The 19208-nt window shown below is 38.3% G+C and overlaps 4 protein-coding genes across 5 annotated transcripts; 3 read left to right on the top strand and 1 right to left on the bottom strand.

The window, feature by feature from the left end:
* The first annotated feature begins 81 nt into the window (after window positions 1–81).
* LOC135792155 (uncharacterized) lies at window positions 82–6809 on the top strand. Its single transcript, XM_065302771.1, is given in 23 exon segments — window positions 82–442; window positions 517–805; window positions 866–942; window positions 1006–1202; window positions 1451–1656; window positions 1724–1892; window positions 1956–2158; window positions 2229–2328; window positions 2388–2714; window positions 2769–2877; window positions 2956–3020; window positions 3780–4071; window positions 4179–4467; window positions 4539–4615; window positions 4679–4875; window positions 5169–5326; window positions 5387–5555; window positions 5612–5814; window positions 5961–6060; window positions 6122–6385; window positions 6388–6447; window positions 6503–6611; window positions 6673–6809. Coding segments are annotated over 23 exon segments (3981 nt in total). The 5' UTR covers window positions 82–192; the 3' UTR covers window positions 6744–6809.
* Mtmr6 (Myotubularin related protein 6) lies at window positions 6730–12546 on the bottom strand. Of its 2 annotated transcripts, none has more exons than XM_065302401.1 (6): window positions 11908–12546; window positions 10188–10301; window positions 9307–9627; window positions 8037–9170; window positions 7690–7983; window positions 6730–7626 (listed from the first exon to the last, which is right to left on the bottom strand). In XM_065302401.1, the coding sequence occupies exons 1-6, from the start codon at window positions 11929–11931 to the stop codon at window positions 7477–7479; spliced, it is 2037 nt and encodes a 678-aa protein (XP_065158473.1). In that variant the 5' UTR covers window positions 11932–12546; the 3' UTR covers window positions 6730–7476. The 2 variants fall into 2 exon arrangements, with proteins under 2 accessions (XP_065158473.1, XP_065158472.1); XM_065302400.1 differs by lacking the exon at window positions 11908–12546 and adding an exon at window positions 10609–11889.
* On the top strand, window positions 6988–19095 carry Pfas (phosphoribosylformylglycinamidine synthase). Its single transcript, XM_065302398.1, has 4 exons — window positions 6988–7258; window positions 14864–15968; window positions 16028–17823; window positions 17885–19095. Exons 2-4 carry the CDS (start codon window positions 14906–14908, stop codon window positions 18938–18940), a joined length of 3915 nt encoding a protein of 1304 aa, XP_065158470.1. The 5' UTR covers window positions 6988–7258; window positions 14864–14905; the 3' UTR covers window positions 18941–19095.
* On the top strand, window positions 12667–13826 carry LOC135791848 (AN1-type zinc finger protein 2A-like). The gene is made up of 2 exons (XM_065302406.1): window positions 12667–12827; window positions 12904–13826. Exons 1-2 carry the CDS (start codon window positions 12773–12775, stop codon window positions 13572–13574), a joined length of 726 nt encoding a protein of 241 aa, XP_065158478.1. The 5' UTR covers window positions 12667–12772; the 3' UTR covers window positions 13575–13826.
* Window positions 19096–19208: the final 113 nt, after the last annotated feature.

Raw genomic sequence — 19208 nt, 5'->3', positions numbered from 1 at the left:
TTTCCTCATGATTCACGATCCATTTTAATAACGTACTACAAAAACTTGACAATTATCTTATCTAACATCATCATTTTTTTCATTAACGTTCAGTAAAGCAACATTACTATAAATGCGGCTTTCTTAAACACCGGTTTACTCCAAACATATTCTCCGTTGATCAAGTTTAGAGAAAAGCGTAAATCGGTCAAAATGATTTTAAATACGAGCATATGTATATTACTATCGGTAATTCTAAGTGCATCGGCATTACCCAGCAATGATTTAAAAAATCTAATAAATGTTAACTTGGTGCATCCAGAACAAAGCTTTGAATTAATTCGCGAAACAGTACGAAAACAACTCAGAGGCGAAGACGATGTTTGCCAAATCTTTAACGAGTTTCTACAAAATCCTCTAGAAATTGAAAAGTTTGAAAATCATACAGACTGGCTCTTGTCAAGTAAGTAGTTATTTAATAAAAATTATATGTTTAATTTTTAATTAACTTATTTTAATTCTTGTGTTTATTAAAAGTGTTTGATGCATGGGGTAAAATTCCAAGTGGACTTTTAGAAGGAAACTTTAACCATCTAGGACAATTTGATGAATGTTTATCGGTCGAAGGAGAATTCCAAGAAGTGTCGGGGAAATACTGCGAACGAGGATTAATACTATTCGGGAAATTATCAATTGCAGTGTGCATTCCGAGTGTTTGCACATTGGCGCCTTTAGAAGAATCATCGGAACTTATTCAAGTAAATCCCAGTTTTTGTCAAACCAACGATACTTATTCAGAGTTTACCAGTGCAGATGTATATGTCACGTAAGTATATAACATATATAATTATTAAAACAATCTAATATAAATTTTTGTCCTGATTAGGGCAATTTTTGGGGTAGTTTTGGTATTGATGATCCTAAGCACGTGTTACGACTGTTTTTTATATTACACCCAAAGAAGTAAGTATTTTTTTGCGTAAATTGTAAAAAACATAGATTAAACTTCTATTTTGTTAATTTTAGAAACACAATCGCAATTATATATTGCCTTCTCTGTTTTAACCAACGCCAAAAAATTATTTGCAACTAATTCCAAATCGTCTGGGCAAGTTGCTTGTCTAAATGGAATTCGAACCATAAGTTTGATGTGGATTATCTCAGGACATTCATTTGGTATTCAAATGATGTTCCCTACGGTTAACATCAAATCGGCCTTGGAAGTAAGCAAAATTTTATTTATTTTTAAATCAATTAAAATTAGAATTCCCAAAGTCACGTTTCTGTAGTCGCTTGGTACACCTGTGTTTCAAGTATCCGATAAAATCACAAGTAGTTGGAAAGTATTATTGACTCATCTTAAACTTGATGTAAACATTGATTAGAAATCAAAAATAGTTGTTGCATGATATCTAAAATATTAAAACAAGATTATGACACCTTTTTGTATTTCATTTTTGTTTGTTTTTAGTTTGCGGGTGATAGAAAATCAACTTATGTGCAAGCAGGACGATTTGCAGTCGACACGTTCTTCTTCCTCTCAGCATTTTTACTTTCATATAACTATATGAAAAATGTTCATCGTGCACAAGCTCAGGCTGAGAATAACTCTAAAAAAGCAGAAAATCCTTTAACGCTGAGTAAAGTACCAATGTTTTACGTACATCGCATACTTAGGTAATAATTTTTATAATTATTAATTAATACCAAATTTTCATAATGAATTTCTATTATTTTATAATAGAATTTTGCCTCCGCTAGCTGCTTTCTACGGTATTGGAAATTCACTTATTAATCACATGGTTCAAGGGCCTATTATTCCATACACGTATGCAGTAAGACCCAATTCGTGTTTTGAGAATTGGTGGAGTTTCTTCTTGTTTATTCAGAACTACGTGCATTACGAGAATATGGTACAATTTTAATGTTTAATTAAATACCTATTTTAATTTTTATTATTTTAAATTTAATTTTAGTGTTTGTTGACGACTTGGTATCTGTCTGCGGATATGCAAATGTTTTTAGCGTCGCCATTGATTATAATTCCAATTGGGGAACTTATTCTAAAGGGAAAGAAAAGATTGGCTTATATTTTTGCATGTGCTGTGGTACTGGCATGTATCGTCATTCCTCCGATTCCAGATTTAGTAAATAGGGATGATCCAACATATGTTCCAAAGTAATTATTAGCATAATTTTTTTCATACTTAATTTTACATTGAATTTAAAAACTATTTGTTTACTTTCAGTGAATACGCTACACATCCACGTCTATCTGTCTACACCATGGGTATTTTATTCGGTATGATTGTAATTGATTGTATGAATAAGAAAATTCAAATCCAGCATGTAAGTTTTCCTCATTTTATGTTTTCATTTAGTGTTTTTAATTATAAAATAAATTTCAGGGTGTAAACATGGTCCTGTGGGCTATTTCCCTTGGTATTATGTTAACGATAGTGTTAACATACATGGACGCAACCGTTTTCGACGCGACAATTCTCAAAAATACACTGTTTTTCATGTTTGCGCGACCCGCTTGGTCCCTTGCACTAAGTTGGATCATTTTTTCTTGCCATTTCGGTTATGGTGGACCTATCAACTGGTTGCTTTCCAAATCCATTCATCAAGTGATGACCCGGCTTTCTTTCAGCATGTATCTACTTCACATGTTAATTGAGGGTGTTTATTTGTCGTATGCTAGGACAGGGATGCACTTTTCTGAATATGAAATAGTAAGTCATACCAATGATAATCAAAATAAGTATTAATATTAATTTCAATTTTAGATTTATCGTTGGTGTGGTGACTACATCTTTACGATTGTCTTTTCTATAATTTGGGTCTTGGCATTTGAGTCCCCCGTGATGATCATAGAAAAAATTATTTTCGGCGGTGGTGAGTTTTAGCTTATCAAAATTATAAGCAGCTTTAATTTAATAGTAATATTATTAAAATTAATTTATATATTCGTAGGTAAGAAAACGGAATCAAGTGAAAAGCCACAACAACCATTGGAAAACAAGACTGAAGCTCAGCAAGCATAAATAACCTGCTAAGCAACGACATTCTGTGTTTTGATACTCTATTATCAACTTATATTAAGCAAATTTCTTTAGTTTTTCAATAAATACTTTTATGTAATGTTAATTCGTATATTATTTAATAAACACGTAATTTTCAAACCTACAACTAACTAAAACAAAAATAATTTGAATCTTTCCGCTTATGAAAATCCTGTTCTTTAGCGTCAAACAATAAAATATTAAATATTTTAACTACAAAACTGCATTTTTAACTACAACTGTACCTTTACCTGTACCTGTACACCAGTTGTTGTATTATACAGAGTCAATTAGTGAAATAAATTCTATGTTATCGAGAGAGCTATATTATAAAGCGTTCCTTTCTAAAATGTTTCTATTGTAGATAGCTACCCAAAATGCTTGAATGTAATAGTTAATTATATTTATGTCAGACAAATCACCAATGACATTGTAAGTGCTTTATTATTATGCAATTTTTTGAAATTAGAAGAAAGTTAGATTTTTGTCAAAACCTATTAAGAGAACCAAAACAAAACTACCCTGATTTTTACTCTAATTTAATATTAAGCTCAATCATTCATGATTCATTTCCAATGATTCATATTCAAATTTTGTTAATGTACAATAGAAATTTCAAGTGTTTATCTAATCTTACATCATAAGTCCAACAAAAATGTTTCATGGCTCGCGTTCATGGGCAGTTAAGAGTGATATAAATACTGAAAGCTGGAGACCAGTTTACTGTGACTCCAGTCCTTGCAAACGAAGTTATTCAAAACGTGTAAACCATATAAAATGACGTTGACGCTAAAAGTTGCTTTGGCGCTGGCCATAATATTAAGTGCATCCGCGACTCGTGTTAAAGACTTAGAAAACCTATCCAAAGTTAATGTCGGGAATGCTGAGAAAACTGCGGAGTTATTTCCTGCAACTGTTCGAAAACAATTAAGAGGCGACGCTGATGCCTGTCAAATATTTCGGGCTTTCTTGGAAAACCCTTTTGATCAAGAAATATTCGAAAATCACTCTGATTGGCTGATTCCAAGTAAGAATAAAAAAAAAAACAATTTATAATAGTTTAATTAAAATTATTATAAAATTATTAAAAATGTTTAAAATCAAAATGTTTAAATTTTTTGCTTTTATTTAAAGTGATGGATTCCTGGGGTAAAATCCCAAGTGGCATTATGGAAGGCAATGTCAACCATTTGGGCCAATTCGACGAATGTTTAGCCATTGAAGGAAAATCCGTAGAAGTCTCAGGAAAATATTGCGAAAAGGGATTAAAAGTATTCGACAAATTGACTCTAGCTCTATGCATTCCTAGCGAATGTGAACTGGAACCTTTAGAAGGATCATCGGAACTTATTCAAATCAATCCCAATTATTGCCAAACTAGTGATACTTTCTCTGAAGTTACCACTGCTGATATAGTTGTGGGGTAAATATCTAATATTTTCTAACAATTGAATTAATTAAATTATACTATAAACATTTTTTCGTATCGTTTAGGACCATTTTTAGTATCGTTCTGGCATTGATGATATTAAGTACCTGTTATGACTGCTATTTATATTATACCCAAACAAGTAAGTAAACTATTACCTAATTTTTTAGAGGTAAAATTAATATCATTCTTCCGTTAATTCTAGAAACCAAATCACAACTGTACATTGCTTTTTCCCTTCTAACCAACACCAAAAAATTATTCGCAACTAATTCGAAAGCGTCCGGTCAAGTAGCCTGCCTCAATGGTATTCGCACAATTAGTTTAATGTGGGTTATCTCGGGACATTCCTTTTCCATTCAAATGCTGTATCCCACAATGAATTTGTTGGCGGCTTATCAAGTAAGTTACTATTAATAATTTTATAATTTATATATTTTTTTTAATATAAGGAATCTCCAAACACCTGCGTGGGCAGCTGTATAGTTGCACGTGTGTTTCAAGTGAGCGATAAAATCACATTGACTCATACGAAAACGATGTAAACATTGATTAGTAATTAAGTCGCAATAGTTTTTTTTTGTATCTCTCGGCCCATCAAACAGTTCAGACACTGATTGTAATCTTTCAATGTTATTTATGTATACCTAAACACATATACAATAATGGTAATCTTGTAACTTTCCTATTTCCAGTTTGTAACCGATAAAAAATCGAGTTATGTTCAGGCTGGAAATTATGCAGTCGACACGTTCTTCTTCCTCTCAGCATTTTTACTTTCTTATAACTATATGAAAAATGTTCAACGCGCGCAAGCCACAGCTGAAAAGCACTCGCAACGGCCTGAAAATCCGTTAACTTTCTTAATTTGCATATTGAAATTTAATTAATTATATTAAAATTTATATTTTAGAATTTTGCCACCACTTGCTGCTTTCTACGCCATTGGAAATGCATTGTTAATTCATGTGACAACAGGTCCCATTGTGCCTTATACGCGCGTCATAAGACCCAATCCCTGTTTTGAGCATTGGTGGAGTGTCTTTCTGTTTATTCAGAACTACGTTCATTACGAAAACATGGTCCGTCACTTTACAGTTAAAGAAAGCAGTTAAATTAATTTAAAATTATTTTTCAGTGCTTACCAATCACGTGGTATTTGTCTGCGAACATGCAGATGTTCCTAGCGTCGCCATTGGTAATAATTCCAATCGGTGAACTTATTTTACGAGGAAAGAAACGCGTTGCTTATATTTTCACTGGCACTGTCGTTCTAGGATGTATAGTCATTCCGATGATACCTGATATACTTCGGGATGATGATCCGACAATTACTCTAAAGTATGTTAAGTCTTATAAATAGCATTTTAGTCACGAGAGTTCACGAAATCAAATGTTTGACAACGTTTAGCAACGTGATGCTTGCACTATTTTACAACTTATATTTATGTTTACTTATGTTATGTTGAATTATGTTTGACTTTCAGTGAATATGCAACACATCCACGCTTATCTGTTTACACCTTGGGTATTCTATTCGGTATGATTGTTGTCGATTGCTTGAATAGAAAAATCCGAATCAACCATGTAAATATTAAAATTATTCAGGTTATTTCTTAATATTCATACACTTTTCCTTATATTTCAGGCGTTAAACTTTGTATTATGGGCAATTTCACTTGGAACACTCTTAACTATTGTGTTGACGTACATGGATGCACTCGTTCTCGACACTACTATTGTTAAGAGAACCTTGTTTCACACGTTTACCCGGCCCGCGTGGTCGCTTGCGCTCTGCTGGATTATCTTTGCTTGCCATTTCGGTTATGGCGGGCCAATAAACTGGTTACTATCGAAATCAATTCATCAGATCATGACCCGGTGTCATTCAGCATGTATCTACTGCATATACTGATACAAGGAATCTATTTGTCATACAGCCGGACATCAATGCACTTTTCTGAATATGAAATTGTAAGTAGTGTCAATATTAAAATTGTGATCATATTAGCTTACATTTAAATTATAGATTTATCGTGCGTGCGGTGACTACATCTTTACAATTGTCTTCGCTATAATTTGGGTTTTGGCATTTGAATCACCCATTGTTATCATAGAGAAAATTATATTCGGCCGTGGTGAGTATAATTAACGTAAAATGAGCTCAATAAAACATAACACTTTGTTAAATAATTGCAGGAAAAAAGAATGAAGCAAACGACAAACCCACGCCAGAGCCAGAGATCAAAACGGACGCTCAGCAAGCATAGATTTATTTATCAACATTTCTTGAAGGATAAAAATCCTTCAACTCTCCATATACTACTCAATTTAACCAATGTTTGTACAATAGTTTGAGTTTCTTCCATTTTCTATGTGTTATTAAAGCTTTTGTACATTATAATATCGTGTATTACTTAAGTATTCTATATTTGGTGGATAAATGGACTTTATAAGAATGTTCAATGATGATACTAACGGCGACACCTCGTGGACGTTCCATAAGTCGCGGCAATGTAACAAAGTCGTTAACGCATGCGCCATGAATTGCGCGCGATAATCACCTGAGTCTTATTCGAATATCAGCGGCAACACACATATGCGAGTTGCACGCGAGTTCTAGTTTCTTGCCGCTCGTCCCCCGCACGCTCCTCGTGGCTGAGAGCAGACTGCGCACATGCCTCACGTTTTTACAGTTGCCTCCAATCCATCTTCCTGCGACATCTTACTCAGCATCATTCATCATTCGCCAGTGTGTATCGTGTTCAATTTTAAATCGTAAATTGTAAGTAACCGTTGATTTATTATTTCTTACTGGGTGTTTTCTGTTTGTCTGCGAAACTGTTTTAACTAGTTATCTATTCTGTACAACTAGCGCTTGATTCCGCGAAACCAAACAAAGTATAAATCATAAAAATATATTAACAAAATGAACTAAATGTAAGTTCAGTTGTACGTAATCAGTGTACGTTCAATTGGAATCTCGTGTACGTAGTATTAGCATTACGACCGATTTGACGCTTCCAGCTCCTGCATGTTGTCGTAGCAGGGGCGGCATACAGGCACCGGCTTTTTCGTCGAGTGCCCCGGCAGAACAATTTGTTTATCGATACAACGCGTGCAGAATACGTCGCCGCATTTACGACAATGGTACTGAAATCAAAAAACAAGCACATGCTGCATTATCAGCGAAACAAAGTTTATATGTCGACTTACTTTACGACTGAATTGATCAAACGGCGTGGAACATCCGCACTCTTTGATGTTCCGAAGCGTTTTCCAATCGAGCGCAACACTTTCGAGATCTTTGCTAATCGTATTAACATTCACGTCACTCGTTTCAAAGTCACCGCTGGTTACCACTTTCAGTGGATGATCATCGTCAGCGTTCTGTAGCTCTCTGAGTGTGGTCTTCTCATAATAGAGTTTATTGTCGACTAGATTCGAATTATCCGGCTTGAAATGTGACCCATTGACTTTGTTTAGTAGTGATTTAAATGATGAAATGCGCTGCAAACCCAATCGGTAATGAATTCGTATTGTAACATCAAAATAAAACTTACTTTTGCCAAATAATTGACATGATCCTCCAATGATGAACTGTGATCACATGTGGCTAGTAACAGATCACCGAGTGGTTCACGCGGATGGATACCGCTCTCAAACCGACAATACATCCCCCGCCAGAATTTAATATTCTGCGGAAATAGATTCGGTCGCAGCAGGCCGGGCGTTTCTGCTTCTTCGTAGAGCGGATTCAAATATTCGTTTTCATGCGTTGCCATGTGTCCCCAAATCGAAAATGTACGTTCAGCGAGGCGTAAATCCACACGATCTTTTTCGCAATTTCCTACGAAGGTACCAAACTGACAGGAGTGCACATGATCGTGCAGCGTTAGAAGAAATCGCTCGTTGAACTGGAATGTGAGAGGAAACTGTTGCATCAACTGCCATGTTGCATCTAGAAGTTGTGAGAAAACCGGCGAGACTTCTTTGTTATCACCCTGAATATGCCCGCAACGTTCAGTAAACTTATGTCCGAACGCGAGCCAATCTTTCTCAATAAGCGCTTGATAACCTGATATCGTACGATAGTACGGGTCCAAGAGTATCGAGGCCAAGGAACAAACTTGCGCCGTGCGGTCCCAGCCGTCTGAACAATGCACCACGACGCTTACACCTTCATCCACCGCCTGGGCGATGAACCAAGAAGTGTCTAAAATCGATTTTATGTGGCGTAACCAGCCGCTCGAGTCCAATCCACTCAAAAGTGTATTCACGGTTGGATTTTTCTGCTCGCATGTCTCCATTATCTTTGCGAGACTGTTACGCATCACGTGGATGTTCTCCACGCCGAGGAAGTGAAATTTGATATTCTCATAAAACGCCTCATTTTCATAACCTTTGCCAGCGGCTTTGTTTGCGAGAGCATTGATTTTCGGTCGCGTATCTACAACGTACATATAACTGGCATTCGGATTCGTCCTGAGAATGTGATTGAGCATCTTCTCGTCCTCAACGCAGCGTGCGCTGAAGCCCGAAAGTGGCTGGCTGCATCTACATATGCTTGCTTTGTTGTTGTGCAGGTAGGAAAGGACGGGTAGGCGACCTTTTGACCGGAAACGCGACGAACCCATAAGGATTGTCGTGTTGGCCGATTGTGGGACGTAGAGGTAACGTGGGTATGTGTCACACAGCTAGAAAGAGTAATAAATTTGATTATGTTGAGAGCTTTGCCATTTCGCACGAATCAATTATGAAGGATTAGAAAATAACAATGTAATTACTTAACCACACCTTTGATGTGATTAGGAAAATCGATTTGTTGCCTACCTCGTATTCTTTATTCAATGTGGTCAAATTCCATTGTTCATTAGGAACACCCATGCGTTTATACTCGCTCTGCAAGTCGAAGGACTCCCAGCCGCTGGAACGACTACTATCCTCCGATGTCGAGGTGTAGTGGAAACAATAGAGATCCTCGACGTTGCTCGGCTGAGAGAGTTGCTGAAGGGTTTGGTAGATATCGTGACAATCTCGTTCGCGCGGTATTACGAACGTGACTGATAGAAATGTCTTGCAGCGTATCAATAATGGCGAACCGGTAGTTGTGAGAGGTAGTTTTTCTAAATTTGCGATGTGCATGTGCAAAATCTAGAAAAAAAATCGTAAATTGGTATTTCAGAGGAAAACGGAAAAGTATAAAATCAATAAAATATCATTTTATGAGTTTTGGCGTTTTCAGAAAGCGAGTATAGTTATTATAAAGTTGGAAAATGTAATAGGATAAAGATTCTTGAAATGTCCCAATTTCCGCCGGCCGGGAAACATTCCCTACGAAGCAAATCATTTGAAAGCATCTTAAAATGTATAAGACGTCGAAGCAATAAATAACAAGATGTTCAAAATGAAAGTTTTACAACTGCGGAAAACAAAATAAAATAAACAAAATCCTTACACTAGAAAAATTAGACTTTTAACCTTCCAACCGTTACAAACAAATTTCTTATTCGAACATAAAAGTAAAACTTTTTGATGTTTACATCCGAAAAGTTCACTTTACACGACGCGTTAGAGCAGTTGGCCGACCATGAAATATGTAAATTTCTCTCGGATAACCCTATAAAATGAGCTCCCGAGAGTCGAGTGGGATGTTAGGCTAACCCGAGATGCAAAAACAGGATGAATAGACAGAGACAACAGCGCACACATACCCATGTCTCCTTTTTATCATCCGGATCGACGAAGATCAGATGCGTGGCGGTTACGTAGAGCGTGCCCTGCGATGGCGTTTTCGAATAACGATCCAGCATGCGGACATTCTCGACCTGCAACTCATAAATAACATTACGCACAAACGATTTTAGCAGTGGAATGTATACACGTATTGTGTGTTTATTGATCTCTCTCTTTGGAATCCCAGTCATAGCAGGGGTGCACCACTAGGATGACCTTCAACTTGACTTATTTTGCAATTCGCTGATTTGCTTGAAAGTGGGTCAATGTCGCTCACACCGCAAGTAACAATTGAATACGCAACACCTTAATGTAATTTAAATTGACGCGTTTGAATTAAATCCGCTGTAATAAGTTTCCGAATGATCGAATATTGTGGTTTTTGTGGTTTTGGCATACCTTAACATCAACCGTTATGCCGTTAATATTCTCCGGCTCGATGGATTGCGCATCCGAGTGCAGCAGCCACGACTTGAACTTGACGTACATCGAGGGCGAGTTGGTGATCTTGCACGCGGGTGTCAGCGACGGCTCCTCGTAGTCTTGTTCCTGCATCCTGTCGGAATCGCGCGCGCGTGTTTTTTTTTTGTTTGTGAATCCGCGAATGCGTGGGTTGTTGGGGCGCGCGCTGCTCGGCTATCGACGCGACGCCACCAGGATCGTGACTGTCGACGACCGCCCCCGCGACGCGGCTGTCTACTCTCGTCTGCCACCCGAGAGGCGAGAGCACCCTCTAGCGCTGTTTGGTGACTACCGCGAACGAATACTGATAAGCTCAATCAACGGGCGCAAATACGAACACCGCATTTTAAATTCATGAAATTTCTGCTGAAACTGAAGCTGAAGTTTATGTTGAAAAGCTAATCAAATATTTTGATGCGTAGGCGACTGATAAAAAACTCAATTATCTCATATTAAATATGTGCACTTAATATCGTAATCAAACAAATACATTTATCGGTGTTTTGGACACTCAATTCAAGATAAAGTTGCATATCATGCCGCTATGTTAAAATAATTAAAAACAAACAGTTTCAAATTAAAAATGTAATTTTTTGATCACAAAAATGTGCGAAATGTCAATATCACGATAAAATCACCTTTGAAATATCAATTCTCTACCTATTTTCATGAACGTGTAATTTTCAACTTGAATTTCATCATAATGTTAACAACAACAAAAAGAAGTGAATAATGTGTCTTTGTTGTCTTTTTTCACTACACATTTGCAATAAACATCTAGATTATTGTCTTCCATTCGAATATAATCTAATTTTTGCTTTCTATAAATCTCGTCTTAAATTTTCTCTTTTTTGTTCAAAAGTTTCTCTTCTTGCAAGTCACAATAATCTGTACATTTTGTTATACCTTGCCACGTTATTCTCACAATATTAATATCAAACATCAACAAAACACAATGCCCTCATGCGCTCAATGTTTGTTTTCGTTGCCGGGCATTTTTACAACTTGATAATAACAAACATGAAATATTACGCTATCGGCGCGTAGTGCATTGAAGATGAGCAGATAACGATTTCTAATATGTGTAATAATGAAACATATTGCGTTTCAGGCGATTATTACTAATCCACGCACTTCTAAACGTCAACTTTCAGCAGTTTACATCTATAACTACAGTTGCTAAACATCATTCACAATATTTGTACACATTCTAATCGCTTATTATGAATTACTCACCTTTGGTGTTTTAATATGCTCCATCTAAACGAGTGTGTGCGTTTGCAGTTGCAGTGCTGTCTCGTGTGCGAGTTTTAATTAATTAATGCACACCGAATGACTAGGTGCTTTTATGCAAATGAATTACGTATTTCGCGGTGTGTTGCAGGCGTACCGCCGCCGACGCTCTGCGCGACGTGCACAACGTTTATTAACAATATACAGTTACAATAATAAACAATGCGATCGGGAAAGAAGCGAAGCAACGGCGATAGCGTTTACATGCAGCCGCTACAACTAGGTACTGGGCGATCGACCCGTCGCCGCCGTCGCTGCGGTCGCTCTCCCCGTTTCACGGTTTTGAGTGTGAGCGTTGAAGGCGAATAAATCGCCGTAAACACGTAAACGCGGTGAATGTTCACAGACACATTCACACCAGCTATGCTAATCATTCAATTGCATATGAGTTCGTGAGTGAATGGAAGTCAGCTGTTTGTGTCAGATGACAGTGTTGCAAACCTAGTTATTTAGGGATATCAGTAAACTCAGCAAGTCACTGCGGCAAGTCATGTAAAAGTTCAGAAAAGTTAAAGTTAAACAAAGAAAAAGCGAAATAACGGATGAATTTAAATAAAATTTAAAGATAAATTAAATTTTGAGAGAAACATTGTGTTTTCAAGTGCTGAAAATGGCTAGAAAAACTTTTATAAGTTCTAGAAAAGTCTAGAATTTTGTATCTGGGAAAATTTAGTTCTGACATGTATTTTTGATGACTCATGTCAAACTATATAACCTTTATGTTTGTCGATTTTGCGTCATTCTGGTTTCGACCACAGTTTCAACTTTCTTCATCAAAAATCATCAAATTCTTGTTGTAATTGTTATCATGGAGTTGCCCCACATCGGGAAACAATGCACAGCAAAATTCTGCAATAAATTAGGTAAGTTTAAACACTTATAAAGTAACTTTAAAAGTTTAATAAAATAATAACAATTTGAACTTGTTAATTCAAATAGATTTCTTGCCAATCACCTGTGATGCCTGCAAAAATATTTTCTGCGACGAACACTACACATACTCCGGGCACAATTGTCCTAACTCTTATCTAAAGAACAATCAAGTGCCTGTATGTCCACTGTGCAACAAGCCTATTCCAGTTGCACTTGGTCAACAACCAGATGCTGTAGTTGGTGCTCACATTGACAATGACTGCCAGTCCGATCCAGCCGTGTCACGCCGGAAAGTATTCACCAATCGTTGTACGAAAAAAGGCTGCAAGAACAAAGAAGTCATACCTGTAGTTTGTGTTGATTGCAAGTTAAATTACTGCCTGAAACACAGACATCCACAAGATCATGCCTGCACTGGCAAAGCTACCAAAACACCAACAAATAGTAACCCTCCCATGAGTTTAAGAGACAGAGCATTACAAGCTGCAATGGGTAGACAACAACAACAACAAACACAAACCCAAACAAATGATAGTACAATGAGTGAAGATGAACAATTAGCAAGAGCATTAGCAATGTCAATGCAAGAAAGCCATAATAAGATGACTCAAGAGGAGCTAGACCTGCAGTTAGCCAGACAATTGCAAGCGATGGAAGGCACTAATGCAGGCACAGCCACAACTGCCAGTGGTACCAGAAATAGTCAGGGGAGCAATCAAAGGTGTGATGTTCAATGATTGATGAGTTTTGTATCTCAGAATATTGAACTGATTCTTTGGGCATAGCACAAATTTTAATAAATCAACACTTCATCTCATTATATACTATTTAAATGTTAATTATGTTGTAAACTATGGTTCAGATGTTTATTATGTTTACTCTGAACTAATTTTACTAGTATTAAGTTGTTAATTGCATTTATGTGTAACATTTTATAAAAAGACACTTAAGTCATACGAATTTAATAAAACAAATATTTATCTATCCAATTGATCAACACTTTCTTTGCCTTTGCCTTGGTGTTTAACTTATAATAAAAATCTTTTTTTGATAATTATTTTTATCCTTTTACTAACCAGAAACAAAAAACGGGGAAATTTTGATTGCTAATCGCGCTACAAGCAAATCTTGGTATAGTAACTTATTATTTTACTCCTACAACAAATGAATTTATACCAAATCTACAAGAATCGCAAACTACGAGAAATTAATTTGTAAATTCCCCTAAAACCCGACAGATGGCGCTACTAATACGATTGCAACATTATTTTAAGTTTAAAATTCACAGATTAAAACATAATATATTCTTGTTAATAATTATTGTAAAACTCCAGCAATTGCCTTATTCACGCATGCGTGTAAGCCCCACACTTGTGCATTTCTGAGTTCAAATAAAATTTATTCGATTGTAGAATTGCGCAAGTCGCCGTGACCAATTAATTATAAATTAAGGTGAATGTTAAATATTGCTGCATATTTGCACATTAATTCATATCATTGTATGTATTAACACTGTTTAACACTGCAACTACTACTCACAGCATTTTGATGTATACAATTAAATTCAGATTGCCGCTAATTAGACATTTTATTCTTTTCTGTAATTTGATACTAGCGATGTGGAGATTCATAATGAGATCGCAACAGTGACGTCAAATTTGTTTGTTAAAACTTGACGATCGCATGAGAGTGATGTAAACTCAACTTCGGATTGACAGGGCGTATTTGTTACAAGTTGTGGCAGTACGCAAGCAATTTATTATGCATTCGCAAGAAAATTCCCATAGTAACACAAAGTGATAGGAGAATTACTCTATGTTTCTTTATTTTTATATGTAAAAATGAATTGTTTTTTACACTCCCGGTGTGTAATATTCCATCCCAGCATCGTTTTATGAGGCAACAATTACATAATCTTGTTATTGCGCCTTCGTTGTTAGTGCGTTGGTCAATTGATACACTGATAACACTGATAACCCTTCTGTATAATGTTACTACGTTGCTGCTAACACGCGATCCGCTCAAGTTTCAGTTAGCACCGTAACGTCGCCGAGGCCGCCCCAAAGAAATGGAGTCCGCCATTTACCGTCTGTACCGTACGCCGGGTTACACCACCGCCAAAAGCCAGGAAATCCTTCTGAAACTACGTGCAGAGGTTCCCGAGATCACTTCTATTGATACAGAGCTGTGTTTTCATGTTGAGTACACCGGCGGCAAGTTGAACGTCAGCCCGCTGAAATGGGTCCTCCAAGATCCTTTCAACCCTCACAAACTCACCGAGAAGTCAGTGCTCAAAACAGACGGGCTTTTGATAGAAGCCGGGCCGAGGTTCAACTTCTCCACTTCAAATTCCACCAACGCGGTGTCTATCTGCCATTCGTTGGGATTGACGAATGTCACCCGCTTGGAGGTCAGTAAGAGATACGCCCTTAATGGCAAGATTCCTGCTTCGAAAGAATCGAAATTGGTGGCGTTGTTACATGACCGCATGACAGAATGTCGTTACACAGCGGAGAACATGCCCAAGAGGTCCTTCAACGAAAAACTAAAGAAAGTCGAAAACATCAAAGAAGTTGATGTTATGGGGCAAGGCAAGAATGCATTGATTGAAATCGATAAGGAATTGGGTTTGGCGTTCGACGAAGCTGACCTTGATTATTACACCAATATGTTTAAGAATGTCCTGAAGAGGAATCCGACCACTGTGGAGTGCTTTGATTTAGCGCAGAGTAACAGCGAACACAGTCGTCATTGGTTCTTCAAGGGAAAGATGGTTGTAGATGGGGTTGAACACGAAGAATCGCTAATTGATATGATCATTGAGACCCAGAAACACACAAACCAGAACAATGTTATCAAATTCAGTGATAACAGTAGTGCCATCACAGGGTACAAACATAAGAGTTTGAGACCTAGTTCTCCTGGAAAACCTTCTGAGCTACGAACAGAGAATGCGGAATCTCATTTGATTTTCACCGCCGAAACTCACAATTTCCCGACGGGAGTTGCTCCCTTCAGTGGAGCAACTACAGGACCAGGTGGTAGGATCAGAGATGTCCAATCTGTTGGTCGTGGTGGTTATTGTATTGCTGGTACCGCTGGATATTCGGTTGGCAACTTATACATTCCAGGTATGCTCCTCTAGTAAATCCCGATTATCAGGAGTTTACTGATTTACCTATTTTTACAGATTATCCTTTTGAATGGGAGGAACCAAACTTCGTCTACCCTGACAACTTTGCGAGTCCTCTTGAAATCCTTGTTGAAGCTTCAAATGGTGCATCAGATTACGGCAACAAATTCGGCGAACCAATGATCTCTGGCTTCGTCCGCTCTTTTGGTCTTGTCGATGGTAACCAAGAACGTCGTGAATGGATCAAACCAATTATGTTCTCCGGCGGTATCGGCAGCATGGAAGCAGCCATGACTGAAAAACTTAAACCTGAAGTGGGAAACCAAATCGTCAAAGTAGGTGGTCCCGTATACCGCATTGGTGTTGGTGGAGGCGCCGCAAGTTCAGTCGAGGTCCAAGGCGATAATAAAGCAGAACTAGATTTTAACGCAGTGCAAAGAGGAGATGCCGAAATGGAAAACAAACTAAACAGGGTTGTACGAGCTTGTCTTGAATCAGGGGCCAAGAACCCTATTTTGAGTATTCACGATCAAGGTGCTGGTGGTAACGGTAATGTCCTGAAAGAACTAGTGGAACCAGTTGGTGGAATAATCTATGCATCAAGGTTTGATCTAGGAGATCCCACAATCAATGCTTTGGAACTCTGGGGTGCTGAATACCAAGAAAGCAACGCTCTCCTCTGCAGTAAGGAAGACATGGAAACATTAAGGGCTGTCTGTAGAAGGGAGCGATGCCCTGTCAACTTTGTAGGTGATGTGACCAATACTGGTCGCGTAGTGCTCACTCTTGATGATGAACAGAAGGTGGTTCCATTCAACTTGGATTTGGAGATGGTTTTGGGTAAAATGCCGCGTAAAGTGTTCAAACTTGACAGGAATCAGAATATTTTGAAGGAGTTGGTCCTCCCCGATGACATTTCCATTTATAAAGCTTTGGAGCGCGTGTTGCGACTACCATCAGTTGCCAGTAAGCGTTATCTGACCAACAAAGTAGATCGTTGTGTCACAGGTTTAATTGCCCAGCAGCAGTGTGTAGGACCTTTGCATACTCCACTTGCCGACGTTGCCGTTACGGCAATAACACACTTTGGATACGAAGGTATCGCATCATCAATTGGCGAACAGCCAATCAAAGGTTTAGTCAATGTCGCCGCTGGTGCCCGCATGACAGTAGCAGAATCACTTAGTAACTTGGTGTTTGCTGCGATATCTGACCTCAAGGATGTAAAGTGCAGTGGAAATTGGATGTGGGCTGCTAAGTTACCAGGCGAAGGAGCCGGTCTGTATGACGCTTGCGTTGCAATGACTGATATCATGTCCAAATTGGGTATTGCCATTGATGGAGGTAAAGATTCCTTGAGTATGGCAGCCAGAGTTGGTAAAGACACCGTCAAAGCACCTGGAACTTTAGTGGTCAGCAACTACGCGCCTTGTCCAGATGTTAGGAAAATTATCACACCTGACCTCAAAGCACCAGCCATGAACCAGGAAGGTACCCTGATTTTCGTGGATCTCTCTAATGGCAAGAACCGTCTTGGAGGTTCTGCACTCGCGCAGTGTTACAAACAACTTGGCAAGGAAAGCCCCGATGTAGAGAATGTCACGGATTTGATTAATGCATTCAACGCAACTCAACAACTCATCAAAGAGGGCGCGCTCCTTTCTGGTCACGATATCAGCGATGGTGGCTTGATCACCTGTCTGTTGGAGATGTGTTTCGCGGGTATTTCGGGTATCAACGTCAATCTTACGCACAGGAAGGGTAAAGCTGTGGAAGTTTTGTTTGCTGAGGAAGTGGGTTGGGTTCTTGAGGTTGCTCCAAAGGATGTCAAACATTGTTTGGAAGTCTTCCAGGTACATATACCTATACATTTCGCTATTTATTTGCAAATGTTAATAATTCTCCTTTCTGCAGAAATTCAAAGTACCAGTATATAAAATTGGTAACAGCGTTGGTCATGGAATCAAATCCAAAATAGCCATAACCGTAAACAACGCCTGCATTGAATCAACGGTACTTCCTTTGATGAAACTCTGGGAAGAGACCAGCTATCGTTTAGAATTGCGTCAAACAATCAAAGAATGTGCTGATTCAGAATTTAAATCTCTAGAATCACGCACCGGACCAAAATATTCCCTAACATTCAACCCTGATGAGAAGTTCAAGGTGGACAAAGAAGTTAAGGTAGCTGTTATCCGCGAGGAAGGTATCAACGGAGATCGCGAAATGGCGGCCGCTCTAGTACGTGCTGGTTTCAAAGTCTGGGATGTCACCATGCAAGATCTTATCTCCGGGGATGTCACCTTAGATTCTTTCCGAGGTGTCATCTTCCCCGGAGGTTTCAGTTACGCTGATGTCCTTGGTTCTGCTAAAGGATGGGCAGCAAGTATCCTCTTCCACGAAAAGGTTCAAGATCAATTTAAGAAATTCGTCGCACGACCAGACACCTTCTCTTTGGGTGTATGCAATGGTTGTCAACTGATGGCCCTAATTGGTTGGGTAGGAGAAACCACCTGCACTGACAAACCCGCCATTGTCCTTGAACACAACAAATCCGAACGCTTTGAATGTCGTTGGTCTACGGTGAAGATCCAAAAGTCCAAAGCAATGATGCTTGAAGGAATGGAAGAGTCTGTGATGGGTGTATGGGTTGCCCACGGGGAAGGTCGCTTTACCTTCAGTAACGATAAAATCTATAAGGACCTTGTCGCTAGTGGTTGTGTTGCATTGAGATACGTCGATGATAATTCGCAGGCTACTGAAATCTACCCGATGAACCCGAATGGCAGTGTTGAAGGTTTAGCTGCGGTTTGCTCCAAGGATGGACGCCATTTGGCGATGATGCCGCATCCGGAGCGTTGCGATCAGATGCATCTGTGCGCATACGCGCCGCAGGAATGGTGCGCGTACGAAACGAGTCCATGGGCGCGTATGTTTAGCAACGCGTACCAATGGTGTCGCAAGAACTAAAACTTTACACGCTGCTGCTCGCGATATTTTTGATTATTAATAATTGTTTTGTAATTGCATACTACAGGTGAAGTAGTAAAACTACTCAAATTGGTTTAATGTAATGAAATAAATTCCTATTTCATTTAAAATAAATTTAAAAAATTAAATAAAAATTTGTCCTGTTTCCTAGAATATCATAGGTATCATATTGCGAGTGTCCTTGTTATGTAAACAAACCCTGCTGCCGGTAGATGTCGCTAGCGATTTCCATGCAGCAGGATTTCGA

Source organism: Atheta coriaria, unplaced genomic scaffold, assembly GCF_025399875.1.
Source record: "Atheta coriaria isolate IRGN ID8LTWV9N9 unplaced genomic scaffold, Caltech_Dcor_3.1 hic_scaffold_5_pilon, whole genome shotgun sequence".
In the NCBI taxonomy this organism is placed as follows: Eukaryota; Metazoa; Arthropoda; class Insecta; order Coleoptera; family Staphylinidae; genus Dalotia; species Dalotia coriaria.
Note: the sequence above shows the minus strand (reverse complement) of the source record. Positions and strands in the feature narration are given on the sequence as shown.